The sequence below is a fragment of the Monodelphis domestica genome, chromosome 4, assembly GCF_027887165.1.
Source record: "Monodelphis domestica isolate mMonDom1 chromosome 4, mMonDom1.pri, whole genome shotgun sequence".
Lineage (NCBI taxonomy): Eukaryota > Metazoa > Chordata > Mammalia > Didelphimorphia > Didelphidae > Monodelphis > Monodelphis domestica.
The window spans coordinates 191,732,918-191,751,868 of NC_077230.1; the positions used below are offsets into that span (position 1 = coordinate 191,732,918).

Consider the following 18,951-nt stretch of genomic DNA (forward strand, 5'->3'; position numbering starts at 1 on the left):
AGGCACTAACGTTAATGCTCAAATCTCCTTACCAAAGATGGGATTTGAGATAAGACTTGAAGACTAGAATGTTCAAGACTTTAACTATGAAGACCGGTCTGGCGAAATTCATAAAGCCTCATGACTTCACCTCCTTGGGACTCAGGGTCGGACTAAATGTTTTTCAGGTCCATCCCAAATCTAAAGCCATGATCAGTAGGAGCCTTTTAGGTGCATCACAAGCTTGGCTATTTTCTCATGAATTGTTTTTGGTCATAGTAATTTATTAAGCAATCTGCTAAGGTACAGAAAGAGTCCAGTCTGCCATACTGAAGGGTAGACTCAAAAAGGTAGAACTTGAATTTTTTAAACATTGTAGTAAGTAAGTGTATATGTGTATAGAACCCACAAGGATGAAGACGAAATGACTACTTGCCTCGTGTCAGAGAAGTGACAGACTTAAAATGTAAAATGAAACAAACATTTTTGGATATGTTTTGTTGGATTATACATATTTGTTATGCTCTTTTATCATTCAATGGGAGATAAATGAATTGAGGTGATTAGGACAGCAAGTGGCTAAGTGTGAGAATTGAGTGAAGCACAAACTCCATCTTGTAACTCACTTGTAGGATTAATTTAATTTCCTTTCTATTCAGTTATGGGCCTAGTCCAAATTCCATCTCATGAATAAAAGTTTATTCAATTGTGGAAATTAGGGAAAACTTATTGCATTGTTTGAACCAATCCCTGCATGGCTGGGAAACTGGGCCACATGTATCTGCTGTTTAGAGACCCTTAATCAAGGATCCATGTTATGTTGTCATGAAGTGCAGTCAGATCCTAAGATTCACTTAAAGAATTTTCTCATAATTGTGCATCTCAAGTAACCAATATGTAAAAAATAGACTCAAATACAGGACTACAATCCCCATGAGCCTTTGCTCCACTTCCCCAGAATGCCTTGTAATCTCACCTGGGCCGAGATCTAGAAGGCATTTAAGCTGATTCAAAGGCTTTTGAGGAGCTGGGACTTCCGTTTTGGGGCAGGCGTGGCTTTTTTTCATAATGTAGGTGAGGTTGTGTCTAGGCCTCTCTATGGCCTGGACACGTGTTTCTCATCCTGTATTTTCTTTAATCCTTAATCTTCAATAAACCTCTAAAAAATATAATACTCCTTGCAGAGAGAAACTAATTTCTACCTGCCTCAGATGCCTCAGTCTCCCCATCTCCCCTTAAATTTTACAAATGTGTCTTATCTAAAAAATGGCCCCATACTGATAGGTTAATTATTGTTTCCATGTTCCTTTGATTGTTTACAGATACTTGGAGGGGAGTGAGGTACCTCTTTTCCTGAATTCAGAGATACAAATACAATTTAGAGTTCTTCTAAGCTTGCCATGAAACTTTATATTCCCATAAAAATAATAAATTTGCTTCAGGCATCTCATTCCTCCCTTTGCAGGCAAAGGATGCTTATTTAATCTCCCCTATCCATCTTTGAAAGTCCCTAATCTTTTATCTAATTAGTAATCATAATGTAATAACAATTACATTATTATTAGTCAAAATTAGCAAATTAATTAGTAAAAAATAATAATGTAATGTTGAATTGTTTCATTTTAATTAATTAGTTTTAATTCATTAACTGTTTTTAATATATAAAATTCTGTCTTCTCCTATATTTAGAGTCAACCCTAAGTTGAGGAAGGGGTCTGTTCCTGATTTGTTTGGCAATTGGCATGCTTTGCTTTATAAATTGACATACTCAGAAGATCAAGCCTTTGTTTTTCAACCATTTTATTTTTTGCTCATTACAAAGAGGGAGGCAATAAATGTGCGTAAAAATAAATAATAAAATATGTTCATATAACATATATGTATGTTACTGTATGAATATGCTCTGTGAGTATATGTTTTCCTAGAATAAGATGAAAAGAAAAGTGGAAGAAGAAAAAGTAATTAATGTATGTTGAAGTGAATCAGTTTAGGATGCAAATTTGGACATCAGAATATATAATTTGCCATTTGTACTTACACAAATCATCCTTGTTTCTTGAGAGCAATTGACTTGCCAAACATGTAAAAAGGGTTAGAAATCACGCTATCTTTATGAATCCAGAAATCCACATGAAATAAGCAATTAAAATCAACTTTGGTTTCTAATGAAGTGACATTCACAATGTTTTACCGGAAAAAAAAAAAAAAAGCCTTGATTTTTTCTCACTGTGTTGTAGATCCAAACAAGTGTCACTGTATTGCCATCTATTTGGGAGCAATGTTTGTATTGCCCTCTTTTCGAGTCTCTCGCTCTTTCCTCACATCAGGAGGGTGAGGGCAGCCTTTGTCCTTAGGGTGCTATTTTTGCTTCTCCTTCATAGCCTCTTGCTTGTGCATTAGAGAGAGTTTGGTTTCAAGAGCAGCAGATTTCGCCAGTAACAGTTTGATTAGTCTCAATATTTCTCTAATATGTAAATCCGGCTAAATTTCTTGTATAATGCCTAATCAATCACTGGTCATTAAGTGAAATGACTACAATTACCTCTCCCTTTCTATCCAGAGCTCCTGTTCAAACAAATGGCATGATGAGAAAGAATAGGAAAAATTAGTTCAATAACTAGACAGAGATTCCCTTTTATGGAGAAGGTATGTACTACAGTGAGCAGCCAGTACATTAGGCTTTAGAAAAGCAATTGTGGCTTGCTTTGATGACCCCGGCCTTCTATGGAATTTGCTACTACTTCTGCCATGGGGCATTAAGTAGGAGCATGACCTCTATCAAACATCAACCATCATAATGATTTTTCCAATTTTTCCTCTTGAATTGAAACCATTAAGGACATTTGCAAAGTAATATTCATACAAGAATAAGCATACTTTATCTGCAAAGGGAGGCCTGAGATGACTGGAGCAAATTTATTATTTTTATGGGAATATAAAGTTTAATGGCAAGCTTAGAAGAACTCTAAATCGTATTTGAATGTCTTCCCTACTAGCTCCTTCCCCACTATCTCTGAATCCGCTCTTGTGTTCTCTCTCTTTAAACAACAACAAAAACAGAAACCTTCCTTGATCCTGCATGTCCTCAAATGATCAGTCTTTCTTCTTTCCTTCACTGTTAAACTTTGTGAAAAACTTAGAAAGCATAGAAGAGACCCAAACTTTCTGCCTCTACTTCCTAATCCTTATTTAACTCCTAAGCTCTCATTCTCCCTGCAAAACCTACCCTTCCCAAGACTGTCAAAGGCCTCCTAATCACCAAACCCAATGGATTTTTAGTCCCCCTTTTTCCTTGTCACTGCTCTGCCACTTAGTTGTTGTATAATTCTGAGTAAATCACTTAATAACAATGAGCTTCAGTTTGCTCACCTGTAAAATGGGTTTTATAAGACACAACCTACTCCACAGTGCCAGTATTTGATTAAATAAGCAAATATTGTAAAGTTTATAGAAAGGAGTTATTATTACCTCAAACCATACTTATTTGTGTACATGTATCAATTCCACTTACAGACTGTAAGTAGCTCGACATAGGAAGAAAGTTGTTTTTTCATGCCTATATCATCAGTACCTAGCACAAAGACTTGCACATTATAAGTCTTTGGTAAATGTATATTGAAGTGAATCAGGAGAAAGGATGCAAATTTAGACATCAGAATATATCATTTGCTGTTTGTGCTTTCAAACCAATAAATACAAATCATCCTTGTTTCTAGAGGGGAGCTGAAAAATATTTACAAGGGGCTAAAAATCACACCATCTTTATGAATCCAGAATTCCATAGGAAATCACCAATTAAAATGAACCAATGGTTTCCACCTAAGTGATATTCATGGCATTTTATCTGCCCCCCAACCAAATGTCTCAAATTTCTTTTCAAAAGCTTCTTCCTGAAAAGGATTTGAATAGCCTTTTATGTAGCCTTGGTGATTATTTGTTCCTACCCCAAAGTGCTCCTTCCCTCATATTGGAAAAGCTCTTTTACATGAACTGGTTTATAATGAGCTACCTGCAGGAAAGGCATTGTGTTGGGCACCCAACCTCTCGTAGCCTCACCGGTAAGACCTTGAGCAGAGTGAGTGTTCCTTTCCATAAGTCTACCATAGTTATTTCTGCCAAGTGAATTACTCACAAGCCTGGGTATTTTCTTTATGCTATATATAAATATATGTGTCTGACACCCATCCCAGCCTCTGTGCACTCATCAGTGATTTTCCCGAAGTTGTAAGTCTACCATGTCACCCTTCTCCAACCACGTGGCTCCCTTACTTCCAGGATCCAGATAAAGTCTTCCCTTTGGCTTTTAAGGCTCTTCACAGCCTGACTCCTTCTCCTCTTTGGAGTCTTCTCACACTATAGACCCCAAGCCTTCAAATTCCAGCCCCGATTTCTCGGCCTCTTTCTGTCTGTCCACCAGGCCCACAATGCTCCTCACCTCTGCCTCTTGACTTCCGTGGTTCCTCTCAACACTCAGCTTATAGGCCACCTTCTCCAGGGGACTTTCCTACGTTCCCCAGGCACTTGAGCCTTCCTCTCTAAGTTTACCTTCCTTCCACTCTCCATCTATTTATTTTCATGTTGTCCACAACGTTAGAATGTTTGCTCTGAGGAGACAGTGATTGCGATGGCGCTGTTGCCTGCCTTTGTATCCTCAGGATTTAGCCCAATGCCTGGTACATATGACATGTTTGTGGGCTATATATGTGTGCACACACATATGTGGGTACTGGCTATGTAACCTTATGGTATCTATTTAAATATATGTTGTATATGTGAAAATATAGTCAGATAAATAGATATATCTATATACACGCATTTATAAATCTGTCTATATCTACACACATATATGCACAAATTGATATTTATCTCTATTTCTATACATATTCACATACATATATAAATCTATTTACACACATATATACACACAATCATGCACACATATATGTACACTGCTATCTGTGTATACAGATATGCAATATATAAATATACACATAGCCACCTGCACATATATGCACATCAGTATATGCGTCTAGAATCTTATATCTGGAGATCCATACGTACATCCAAATATAAATACAGTCACACAAATTCCTTATGCAAGTTCAAGTTTTATATTTGTACAGCATTATATTTTTGGAATTTTCTTGTTACAAAATCATTATGCTACCAATTCTGATTTCCTGTATTTGGGGTATATAAAACTACTCAGTTTGGTAGTTCTGGGTCAGATAAAATCTTCCCTATAACTCACTGAGGGTTTTTATACACCGACTTTTCTGGGCACGGCCTCCGGGGGCAGGAAAAGGAGATCTCGTCTAGAGGATTATTCCTTGGACCATTCCTCAGCATGCAGACTTCATGCCAACATTCTGTGAAGTCTCTTCTGTAGCTAACAGTTTTCAAAAGGGAATTTCTGTGGGTTGTTGAGTCCCAAATGTCTCAATTCTACTTTTTTTTACTTCTGTGGACTTGTTTAGCTGCTAGAATAAGGATGATTTTTGAGTGTTCTTCTCGTGAATCCAATTTAAAGTCTAGGAAGGGACATTTTCTATGCCTCCACTAGAGATAGCTATTAAAAAGCTTTTTTGGTGAAGGCCAATTCAACACAAGCATGTTCTGGTGTATCCGTTTTCTTTTGTTTAATCCCACATAAAGGTTAAATGCCAGCCTTATGCCGGGCAAGTGAACATTGATGACAAGTTACCAAAATTGACAGTTGAGAACACATATAATGAGATGGAAGAAAGAGTGTTTAATTTAAAGTACAAGCACTCTAGATTTCATTGAAAGAGGCATAGATAAAGAAAATGTGGGTGTCATAGAGCCTACTCATATTTTATCTTTTAATTAAAAAACAGACCAGGATATTTAGCTTTATAAGACCAAGCATTTCTCTGAAGTTGAATGAGTCAAAGATATTTTGGCCTCAGAGTTCTCCCAAGTTATCACAGAAATAATATTAGCAATATGAGCATGGTACTAGCTGGAAGGAAAGTGCTCACCAATGGGAGGTAAATTAATTCTTCCAAGGCAGCAGAGCACTATTTGATAAATTGTCCCTCCCTGGATTATTCTTTGGAAATATAAAAGGACTTAACATTTTCCCCAAAATCATTTCATTATTTAAACAAGATTTCTTTTAAAGAATCATGTACATGCTATAACACATAATTTTTCTTTGGTATTCAGGTGATTGTGACAATTCAGTAGCAAATGCCGACACTTGCTCTAAGTACTCTCTTAAAAAGGATTCCTTTTTCTGTTGTGTTTTATTCTTGCCTGTATTAATTCTCAAACTGGGCTACCCATCTCGCTGCAAGAGGAAATAAGTGTGAGGAATTGTAACTAGAGAATACATATTCATGATGTCTATTAACTTTTCTATCAGTACAAGAGGAAGGAGAGAAATCAGAATTTATCCTATCCAGCTTCACCTCTTATTACTCCTTGGAGTACTCCTTGAGACATCTCTCCATTTAAGTACTCAATCTTCTTTACCAGGAGTGCAAATGGATCAACTTGTCTTTTACTTTATTGAAAATATGGAAGCCACCTCACATGAGCTGTTTATTAATGTAATCTCCACTTCATCCCCACTTATCACTATAAATTCAACAAATATTTATTAAGCACTGACTATGTGCAAGGCAGGATTGCCTTTAGAAGTTGAAGAGTGCTTTTAATGACTCATTGCTTCTCCCTGAAATATAGGTCCATTTTTCAAAAGTAGTAATATTTTTCTGGTGCTACTATACTCTTCAAGTCACAGAACAGTATAATTGCTTAAAAACTGAAAATCAGGATCAACCAAAGGACATTGGGAATTCATACAATCAGACTGAAACATATAAGAAGGAAACTCTGATGGGGAAAAATGACAAAATAGAGGATTTATTTCAGGAAATGTATGAATGATAAAAGATAGGCTGGGTCATGTGGAGGGAACAAGGAAACATCACTGCCTGCCCGCTGTGTTCTAATAGTATCCTTCAGTGGCAGGCCATAAGCACATTGGTGGTGAACTTATGGGAAGACTGAAAATGGCAGGATGGCATATAATCTTTATTAAAAGTGGAAATGGTTTTTATCATCAAGATTACAGATCCATTTAAATATCTGAGAGAAAGTATGTGTAAGACATTGTCCTTGGACTGGAGATACACTGATTTTTTTTTTTAATGACTTGGTCCTTGGCCTCAAAAAGACTGGGTGGTGGTAGTATGGGAGTGAGTTATACTATATGGTAAGATCCAACAACCTCAACAAAATTCTTTAGAAAAATTTGAGGAGGGAATTCCAGCTAGCAGGGATCACAAAAAGCTACATATAGGAAGTAGCACCTGAGCTAATCCTTGTAGGAAGATAAGGTTTACAAAAAGCATTCAGAGCATTTGAATAACATGCACAGAGAGAGGCGGTGACCTGTCAGTCATAGGGAGTAATCTGGTTTGGCTGTGTTTTGATTGTTTCAAAGTAATAAAGAAGGAGGAGAGATTTATCTAGTAATACTCTACTGCTCTTGAAGAATTAAATCATGAAGGTTGGAAAAATAAGTTGGAATCAGATCCTGAAAGGTTAATTTTGTTCACAAGGCAATAGGGCCCTTAAAGTGTTGTTTATTTGTTTGTTTTTTTGACATTGGCATGACATCATTAAACTAGTGATTTAGGAAGATTATTTTGGTAGGATGGAGGTGGAAGATGGATTGGGATGGGGTGACATAAACACTGAACACAGGAAGAATCGTTTGGAGGGCTAATGTAATAGATCATGCGACATGTGATGAGGCTTGAACTATGGTGGTGAGTAATAGTAGAGGGCAGAAGGGAATGGATGTAAGAGATGTTGTTGAAGATAGAATTGATAAGATGTGGCATTTGGCTAGTTATGATGAGTGAAAGAAAGTAGAAAAGTAAAGACAAAAGAATAATAGAATTATAAGTAGGAGGACATTAGAAACCATCAGACACAACTCCTCCTTGTCTCCCCATTTTCATCCTTCAAGTCAAGATCAATGACTTTTCTTACTTTACAATTCACTAAATGCTTGTGGTATTGAATTGTATATTCAAGGATATATGATCTCCCAAAGACCTTTCTTTGCTGTGTAATGACAATGGCTGTCTTAAATAAGGAGAGAAAGCTTGATTTCTAGGTAACTTTTTCTCTACCTATGACTGATTTTTTACCTTTTATGTCATAAGAGATTGGAAAGACTTCAAAATACTGTTTTGATGGATGAGAGGGATAAAAAGCAAAGAATATTTAGGATCTAATATTTTGCTCTGTTTTAATATTTTGTTTAATGCTTCTCTGTGTAATAAGAATCACAACTCCCATTTAAATAGCACGTTAAATTTTGCAGAGCACTTGGCAAAATTATTTCACTTGGCCTAAGGTAATAAGAAAAAAAAACTTTAACCCTATTTTTATAATAACAAGGATTTTAAAAGGTAGTATTTTAACAAAAAGGTAAAGGAGAGAGAAAATACACAAAGTATTCTGACTTCATCAAAATATGGACTAGAAATATAGGAAAGGCTAACTCATATTTTCATCTTTCTGATTTTTTTCCCTGATGATATTTTCCATACATGTATTAAAGGATCAGAGATCTTGACCAGGACAGGGCTCTAGAGAACATCTGTTCCAATTTTCTTACTTTACAGATTAGGAAACTGAGGCCCAGACATTATGTAATTTGCCCAAGGTCACAAAAGATAGTCAGATGTGGAATATAAACCAAGACTAACTGACTCCATAGCTATAATACCATAGCCTTTATTAGCCTTGCTATCTCATTCCATGGATAAGCTTTGAACATGGATCAGAATATGCAACCCCAGCATGTACGCAGTTGGGAAAGGGCCAAATTAGCAGCTTTGCACCTTTTGTTTTGTTTTGTTTTTTCAGGTTGGATTCACATATAGCTGATTAAATTCTAATCTCATCTCATGTGATGAAAGCAGAGAAAATGAATTGTTATTGAATTAGGCAGGACACTGTTTCACTCAGTGAATGCAAATCTGGAGGCTGTCTGATGTGGCTATGCACTCTGCTGATTATAAATGGGAAACAGGTCGTCCTGCCTTTGCATTGCCAGGAACCATCCCAAAGCACGTTGGGAGATAATCTGTTTTGTTTCAACTCACTTACTTGGTACTGCAGGGTTGAAAATACTGACTGTGCATATGACAGAAATATGAAAAAACAGATGACAATTTTCTAAGAAAAAAATGCTCTTGAGTAAAGAAAAGTAGAAAACTGAACAGAATGCTACCATTTTTCTAACACTGATTTGGAATTCAAATAATCCAAGTTCTGAAATTTGATACCATTGCAAAGTTCAATTGAAGTACATTTTTTTAAAAAAATGGTTTGTGTCTCCAGAATTTTTAAACACTCTAGAGATGTTAATATCTCATATGTAGCAATCACTATAGAGAAGTAAAATGAAAACCAAAAATTCCAAAAATATTGAGTCTGGAGTGGTAAATGGAACCTGGTCATCAGAAGCACAGTGTATGGGCATAGGAAAATTTTCAAGTTCATAGCTACCTTTGTAATATTTCCAGGAATCTATCTTTAGGAACATGGCAAAAATGGATTACATACAGTATCTATTTCTGAAAACCTGATCTTGGGGGAAAAAAATTTGGATAAGGGAATACAAGAGTGGTACCACTTTACCACTGAGTGAAAAGGAGAGTTGTTAGAATTGCAATCATTTCTCAAATCAGGGTTATTGCCTTAATTCTTGGCTCAGAGATTTAGGGCAATTTTGCCAATATTAAAAAACAAACAAAAATTCTGACCATAATAAAGTTTTATATACTAGCAGCCCAAAATATTACCCTTTAAGTAAGTAGAATTGTCCCCTCCCCTTGTACATTACCATATTCATTCTTTGGACATGGAGATTATCACAGAACAGAAATGAAATTAATCTTCTCATTTTAAGGATGAAGAAACAGAAGTCCAAGGATGCAGGGACTTCTATAAGCTGCAAAGGCATGATTTGAACCCACATTCCCTGAACTTCAAATCTCATACCTTTTCCTCTAGGCCAGAAGTATATCCTGAAATGTCATTTCTTCCCCCTTTTCCCCTCTAGGATTCCTTTAATTTTCATTTTCACCTACATTTACTAAATAGTGTGTGTAGGTGTGTGCAACACAGCTATAACCATGGTATGAATTACTATAACCTGTTCACCATGTATGTATTTTATACATACTTTAATCTAAAGGCCAGTTATTGCCTAGAGACTTGATGATGAACCTATGGCACGGGTGCCAAAGATGACATGCAGAACACTATTTGTGAACACTGGCCAACCCTCCCCACCCCCCAGTTTGTTACTAGAAAGGCAGAGGGACTCGGGCAGAGCTGCTCCCCTTCCCCTCTCCATCATGCCTTATGACATTTATTCCCATCCCCTGCCCCTCTGCCCTGCAGCCCAATGGAAGTACATGGGGGAAAGGTGGGTGGCTCACAGTCAGCAGAGCTGGAGAGGAGTACAGAGCTCTGGGCACTTCCCTTCCCCACTCTATACTCACTGAGGACATTCCTCATTTCACCTACCCCTCCACCCAGCAGGCCAATAGGAGCGCTTCCTCCCTCCCCTGTGCAGGGTAAGGGGGTGGGAAGGGCAAGGCACACCTGGCACTTGGTGGGGGAGAGAGAGCACATGGCATGTTGTCTCTAAAAGGTTTGCCATCACTGGCCTACAGGAAAGAAAAATTAGTAAACTCATGATTCATCTTTGTGATAATTATTAAATAAAACCATTATTACTAAAATTATTAATTTTATTATTAAAATTATTAAATAAAACCATAATGGAATCTGAGGAACTAGAGCCAGTTCAGGTATTGTCTAGCTTGAATTACCTTGTGTTTTTGCAAATGAAGAATGCAAAACTCCCAGATAAGTGATAGACAGGCAATAACCAGTAGATCTGAGTAGATTTGAATCCAGGTACTAGGAGACCTAGTCCAGGGCTCTTTCTACAATACAGCTTCTTCTCTAAAAGCTTACGTTTTATACCAGAGTCAGGCTTTGTTATCAAACTTCAGAATTGAAAAGATTCTTGGAGGCCATCTCATTCAGTACACACAAGAATTCCCTCTACAATATAACTAACAGATAATCATCAAGTTTTTGCTTGAACTACTCCAGCAAAGTGGATAGAGGAGTCTTCTGGATCTCCTATTTCACTTTAGCTCTAGCTATTAGGACGTTTTTGCTTGACTTGTGTCTGATTTAAATCAAGTCCAAACTTTCAACAAGAAAAATATTTCATCATGGTGAAGAGAGTTACTACAATAAAAATAACACTTTGGGGATTAGAATGTAAATTAAAGGCTAGTTAGTAGACAATCAATTTATCTCTTCTTATATTAATTAGTACTTAAATTAGAAGCAGTTAGGTAGCAAAGCAGATGGAGTGTTGGACCTGGTGAACTAGGTTCAAATCTGTCCTCGAATATTAATTGGCTGTGTGGCCTTAGGCAAATCACTTAAATGCTATTTGCCTTGGTTTCCAAATCTGTAAAAAGGGGATAATAATGACGCCTCTCCCTAGGGATGTTGTGACAATCAAATGTTATTTGATCAATCAACATTTGTAAAATGGTTTGGCAATCTTAAATCACTTTATAAATGCTCAATATTTTTAATATCCATTCTTAAGGTTTATATTACAATGAAACCTTAAATATCATATACTGTTTTTTAATTTAAAAGTCTGGCTAATATGTATGCGATCTCTCTCTAAATCTCTGAGTATGTATTTATGTGATAACTAAATATGGAGCATGAACTCATGGATCTAGTAGCAAATTACTGACCTGTGCTTCAGATTATATTTTATTTCCCAGAAGCAATTGTTTGATTGACTTTTAACTTGATAACTTTTCTTAGTAGAAAAAAAAAACCTGATAATTATTCTTTGGCATAAAACCAAAGATTTGTGGAATTTGGATGTGATTGTAGAAGTAAAACTTTTGTTTTTATTTCTTAAGAGCAGCATTCAGGGAAAAAAGGCGTTGTTAGATAAGTCCCTTGAGAAGAGAAATAGAAACTTAAGTACGATGCATGTACATTCTGAGAAATCTTTGCTTTTGGCGTTAGCTTTCTCAGAAACCCATAAGCAGACCTAAAACTCTGGGGAAAGAATAGTATCACTAAGACAATAAACATTCAACAGTGCTATCCATGGGTTTCTCTTGTGTTTTGCTAGATTTCTGGACAGAATTTAATGGAGAGAAAAAAATTATTTTAATCCAGAAGTCAGAAAATCATTTTTATTCTGCTGTGTATGCCAGACCTTTGGATGAAATAGTAATTTTTAATGACAAGTTGAATATATGATTATTAAAGTATTTTAATTATTTACAGGACCTTAGTGACACAATTCTTTTTTTGCCTTTGTCAAAAATGTATAATGAATTATTCTTTTAATTAAAGATTTTTCTTTGGCATAAGATTATGCTTACAATATTTATCTGATCCTCTAAAGTATGAAACCAACAAAAAAGAAAAGGAGTAAAGGTACTCTTTTCCCCCTGAATTAATGATTAGACTCTGATGCTTCTTCATAAAGATCCAACAAATTCTTCATAATTATAATGGTTTTTATGAGACAAAGATAGATGCTATCTGAGCTTCTTGCTTATTTCTTTCCCTACCTTATACACTCTGAATCCTCATGAGTTTTTCCATAAGACTCTTTGTCTTTTTGAAAAAGACTTAGTCAGGAAGTAAAAAAAAAATTTTTAAGCTCCAATTTAGGAAATACCATTGCTCCTTTTTAGGTACTTAGAGTTGTCTGGAGTCCTACATAGAATCAAAAATCTAGAGCTAAGAAAGACTTTAAAGGATATCTAGTCCAACCCCCTAATTTTACAGATGAGGGAATGAAGTTCAGTGAAGATAAGTAACTTGCCAAAGATCATGTAGGTAGTATGCATCAGGGGCTGCATTTGAATTGAGGTCCTCTGACTCTAGGGTTAGTATATTTGCTATTCTCTCATACTGTACATAAAATATTTCTCTCTTTAATTAGTTGTCAGAATAACTAAGGCATTTAAATGAGAGACCTAAGGAGAGATATGGTGGGCAAGACACAAACGAATATAATAGTAGGTCTCACAGCCACACAAATTTCACACACTATAATTATCTCTAGCATTGACTTCCTGCCTTTTATTTCCCACATCCTTATAAGGCACTAAATGAAATTTCTGAACTGCACTGATAGGTAGAGAATGAGATCCATTTTATAGATGGGAAGCATGTTACCAAATACCGTGGAAGTTGGTCCACAGCAGAGCTAAGATCAATATGCAGGAAAATCTGGTTCTATGTTGTGTCCTTGGTCCATTCATTGCTAATATAGTGATTTAAAAGTACATGTATTTCATATTGTTGTGCTAACCTAACGTCCAAACTGTACTTGAATTGTGTGGGACATCTATACACCTGATAGATATTCAGATCCCAAGAAATCAAGTCGAACATAGCAAAAGGAATTTTATAATCTATATGTAATAACCCTTGGATTTGTCTATTATTAAGTAATATAACTCATGTTAAAAACAAATAAAAGAGGTTTGATAAACAAAAATCAAAAAATAAACACCAACATTAGTAATGATGAAAATAATTTGGACCATAGATTTCTGCTGCTACATCTAAAAAAGAAACATTGATAATTATACACAATAAATAAGGGATCAAAAATAAATTGGATTTCAGACTTAATACATGTCCATATGTTGATCTGAGGTTTCCACCTGAGTGCACCTACATTCCCTCTAGGAGGTAATAAACATGGCATAATTTGACTGTTTATTGCATCAAAGACATCTCTTTCTAGAGCACAAGATATAACTCTATTTGTTGCAAATAATTTACCAAGTTCATCAAGTAAACATTTAAAACAATAAAGGAAAAATAAATCATCTCATGGAGCAGTGGCATTAATCAAACAAGTAATATGTCCAGAGTGGAGGGAGAGAAGCAGATGGGGGGGAAGTGCAACAGAGAGACACGGGTTTACCATCCTTTTAGCTTGTGACAATGGCATCCAGTGGGGTCAATACTCTAGATACTATGTGAGTAGCCAATACATTAGTGAAACACTAATATAGATGACACACAGCGTTATCCAGTCTATTCTCGTGATTGGTGGCCCGATGTTACCTGTCACGTAGAGAATGGCACTGGAAGAGAGAGTGCCACTAGTGTTTTGGGCCCGAGCAACATAGAGGCCTGCATCTGTCTCACACACCTTCTGAATGAACACAGTGTGCTTTGTCTCCTTGTGTAAAACCTTTAAGTGCCCATCTGCTGTCAATTTCTGGCCCTTCTTGTACCTGAAGTAGAGAGTCAGTTATTCAAGTCAGAATCAACTTTCTTTTTAATCAACACAATTTTCTAAGTTTCAACAGCCTGTATAGTCTATATGCTATTTCTCGAATAATTCCTAAATAATATTATGACTCTAAAACCCAACTCAGTTTTAAAAATTAAAAATAGCTATTTATGTTGAATTAGGCTCACCTGCATTTCCATGATCACTCTATAAATTGCATATTAGAAAATGTTATCTTTCAGAAGGATTGTATAAATGACTAGTTGGTAATATTATTCATTGATTAGTTAGAGTAAATATAGAAATAAGATGCAGCTCCCTTGGTATAAAATAAATTCTGGGTGTAACTTCATGTTTTAACTCCTTGTTATTTTATAAAGCAATGAAGCGTTCTCTAATTTGTATATTCAAAAATTCAGATTTTTTTGCACACTGAGTTTTCATAAAATGAGCCATATGTGAAGAACTATTTCATTCAGTCATCCACCTGTCAATTTAGAATTTATTTGCTCTTAATATTTGTGATTCCTTGCAATCCAATCAGTTGTTAATTAAATGACCTTGTTTTAAAATTTTAGTGGCAAAGATGATATTTCCAGGACTGTTGAGACCACTTGAAATAAGGATTATTGAAATTAATAAATTTTTGTGGGGGGACAAGTAAAAACTCAAACAACATTTTGGGGTTAAACTAATATTTAATAAAATTGAGAATTAAATATTGAACGCCTTTTACCCATCATCAAATTGAATTTCTACTTAATTAAGGACACAGGCATATCTAGTTAAAACCAAAAGATACTACCAACTTTGGTGCAGTTTGCTTTGGATATTCTGCAAAACAGACATTTTTTCACACATATTTCAGGAGACTGGTAACTATACCCAGCCTCAAGTACCTTTGCACTAACACACTTAGAATGTAGAAATCTTTCATTAAAATTCAGACCATACTAACATTATAATAAGCAAATGACATTCTACTTAGGTTAGTTCGTGGTTCATAGATAAAAACTTGCTCTCTGCAAAGCCTGCAGTTATCATTTATTCTTTACCATCAACCATCATAGAAGTCTGGTTGAAAACAAGTCTTCAAATACTCAAAAACAACTTCTTTTTTGAGAGAGTCATGACCTTTTAAATTGAGGATAGAAGTTGCTATTATAAAAATAAATTGATATCAAAGACCCAAAAGTTGTGTTTTAATTTTCTTTACCAAGTGTTAAGTTGTTAATAACTTCATATTGAAATCTGAGAATTCCGTATTGAAATATTTTAGCAATGGTGTCAGGTTTGAATCTAGAGGCAGCTTAGGAAACCACAAATTAACATCATCTATGGCATGTTGCATTTTTATTTTTTTTTAGTTAAAATGTTTCCTGGTTTTGTTTTGATCTGGAGTTTTATGGGTAGTTAAATTTTAAACCTTTGTTTTATTGCATTGAAAATGGATTTATTTCATCTTTACTTTTCACATTTTTAAAAATCCATACTCTAGATCCATTGTAAAACATTTTTATAACCTATCTTTTACATGAGAGAAACAATTTTAAGGAATCTTAATAATGTAAAAACAAAATAAACTAACAAAGGATATACAGCATGTGTAATGTGTTGAACAGAAGGGAGAAAGAAGGGAAATAAAGGAAAAGGGAAAAATTCTCTAAGTTTACATTTACCCCCCCTTAAATAGCAGATGTTAAACGAAGGCATTTCCATGTTTGTAGAAGTAGACAGGTGGCAGATGATGGGAGAGAATTAGTCAAAACATAACATTTAGAAGTATGGAATATTATGCTGTAAAAAGAATAAGAAAAAAGGGGGGAAAGCTGCCTCTTGAATTATTATTTCATATGGTGTTCCCCGCCTCCCTCCCCCAATAAGATATCTAGCAGTGCTGTTATTGGAAAGAGTGTGTATGGGGTATAGTGTGAGTTTGGACCATGCAGAACTGTGTGGTAGAAGGATAGTCATCAAATCACCCTAAGCCTTCGAGTTAGTGCCCACAGAACTACTGTTCTCAGTGATTTGTAATTCATTGTGATTCAATGTTTTTCATTATAAGCTACCCACCAGGTCAGAGTAGGCTCTGGAAATCCTGTTACTTCAACTTCCAAAGTCACTGGAGAACCTTCCATGACTGTGACATTAGACAGGAGCCTGGAGAAGTTAGGCGCCTGACCAGCTAGGCTGACCCGGCTGTTCTTTTCTGATGTACTTTTAATCTCTTCTCGGGTAACCTGGGAGCTTCTGATGGTGTCTGACTGAAACAGGAGACCTGGGAATGCGTCAGGGTTAGCATGCAGTCTATCCTGGGTTTTAGTAAAGTTATTATTATCATGCAATTGCTCCTGGGTTTCGAGCATGCTTTTGTGAACTTGATGGCACTGTTGCAAACACGTTTCATGCACTTTACTTGTCATGCTCTCTGGAGGTCTAGCACTGATTTTTCTGAAGGTAGATTCTTTTTCCAGGAATTCCAGGGGAGTTAAAGGGACATCAGCTTTGAATTCGGGGCAGTGTCCTGGGGTGAGAGGTAAAGGCCTCTCGTCTGGACTTGAAACTGCTTCTCCCCAGCAATTAGAAATAAAAGTGACAGGTGCTGAAGGACCTGGTTTGTGGGTCTCTCTTGGATCCCTGTCATTGATCTTCATCTGTAGGTTGTAGGAGCTGATGTGCAAGCTCTGAGCATTCTGGATGGGCAGCTCATCAAATTCCATTTCAGATTGCAAGAGGTTTGATTCAGGGCTCCCTGGAAGTGGAGGCAAGGAGATATCATCTGGGGAGGCACAATCAGATTCATCTTCTGAGGGCCCTTCTTCAGAGAGGAGCAGAGGCTGTAGGGAATCCTCTTTGGTTGAACATGATGCCTCCTGGGGAAACTGGTCCTCCTCTACACTTCTGTGAATTGAAATAGCTGCTTCTGGTTCTTGTTCCTTCAGAGAGAAGAGAAAAATAAAGCCATAAGTTTTTCATGAACCTTTTACCCCAGATACAGACCAGCTAACATAAAGCTCAATTGCCAGAGGAAAAACAACTTAAGAAAGCTAATAGTTTGAAGAAAATGTCAAGACTCATCAGGAGGAGCCTTCATATGAAGTGATTTCTTTAATTGTCTGAATCCTCCCTCCCATGGCTAAGGAAATACTAGTTTGACCCAAAGTGGACCAAGGTCTTCTCTGGTGAAAACATTCCATTAAATGGAAGTAAGGAAAGATATTTAGGCTGGGGGTCAGTGGCCTTGGATTCTACTCTCAGTTTTGCCATTAACCGATTCTATAGCTTTGGGTTAGTTACTTAACCTACTTTCTGAACCTCATTTCTGTCATTCTGAAAATGAGGTGGTGATTGAATGTTCTTTGAGCTCCCCTCAGTCCATAATTTTCATGATTCTACTGTCCTAGCTCACTATCATTCTCTTATCCCTTTACCCTTCAAAATCTGACTCCTCAGGAAAGGCAATTTTAAGTGTTGTCAGCCTTTTAGATATAAATTATCTTGACTTTTGCAATTTGCCTTCCTATCCTATGATCTAGAAATGTGCTATAAGCTGCAATAAAAGAACACAGACACAAATAATGACTATCTATAACTTGTTTATTATACATTTCTATTCAGTATCTATCATTTTCTGTTCTTCAGTCATTTCAGTAGAATCTGACTCTTTGTAGTCCCATTTGGAATTTCCTTGGCAAAGATACTAGAATAATTTGCCATTTCCTTCTCCAAGATCATTTTACATATAAGGAAACCAAGACAAATAGGGTTAAATGACTTGTCCAGGGTCATATAGCTAGTAAGTGTCTAAGGCCAAATTTGAATTCAGGACGACAGATATCTATCGCAGTATACATTAAAACTTGTGCTGGTCCCTCTGCCTAGAATGCCTTTTCACTTTTCTCTACTACATGTCCAATGTTGGCTTAAAGATCCCATTTGAATAAGCCTTTCCTCACTCAAGTTATCTCACTTTATTTAATTTCACTCAAAGAGCATTTATGGAGAATGTGTTATATTCAAAGTACTGGACTGAATCACTGTGCTCCTACCATTCTTTAGCCTTCCTTAGCATATATACTACATTATCAGGCATTTACTTTGTTTTTCCACTTGTCTCCTAATTGGGCCACATGAGTCTGATGGTCCCTTTTATGTCTAGGAGAGCATCCATGCCCAGCAGGATTACCCTTAGATGAAAAGAATGGCTTTTGTTGATCATGGATAGAGCCTCTGTATGCTTCTCAAAGACCCAAACAGAAGAGAAGCGACAGATACCATCACACACATAGTGCTTCTATGCCTCTCAAGAACATTTGAGAGTCCTTTTGTCCTGAACCAAATTTCAAATTTCTTCTGAGGAAGGGACCTTCCCTTCTAAATTTTTGGCAGTTGCTGAGCATCTACTCAAGAGTTCAACATACACTCTAAACATGCTTTTAAAATAAATGAATGTTCAGGGTGAGAGTTGAGTTAAAACAGAATTAATGACCTTTTGTCTTAAATTTTAGAAGTTCTTTCTTCCCTAAATAAAAGATAGAAATAGAATGTATAAGCCTAGTAGGAAGGGAGAGAAAATAATTCCCCTTACAGAC

The 18,951-nt window shown here is 36.2% G+C and overlaps 1 protein-coding gene across 6 annotated transcripts in view; it reads right to left on the reverse strand.

Moving 5' to 3' along the window:
- The window catches only part of CCDC141 (coiled-coil domain containing 141), a 325,959-nt gene that overhangs the window by 19,854 nt on the left and 287,154 nt on the right, over positions 1–18,951 (reverse strand). For all 6 annotated transcript variants that reach the window (XM_007494445.3, XM_056794081.1, XM_056794080.1 and 3 more), the window contains 2 exons: positions 16,433–17,295; positions 14,188–14,360 (listed from right to left, as the gene is read on the reverse strand). In XM_007494445.3, the coding sequence (XP_007494507.2) occupies positions 14,188–14,360; positions 16,433–17,295 (1,036 nt within the window). The remainder of the gene's footprint in view (positions 1–14,187; positions 14,361–16,432; positions 17,296–18,951) is intronic.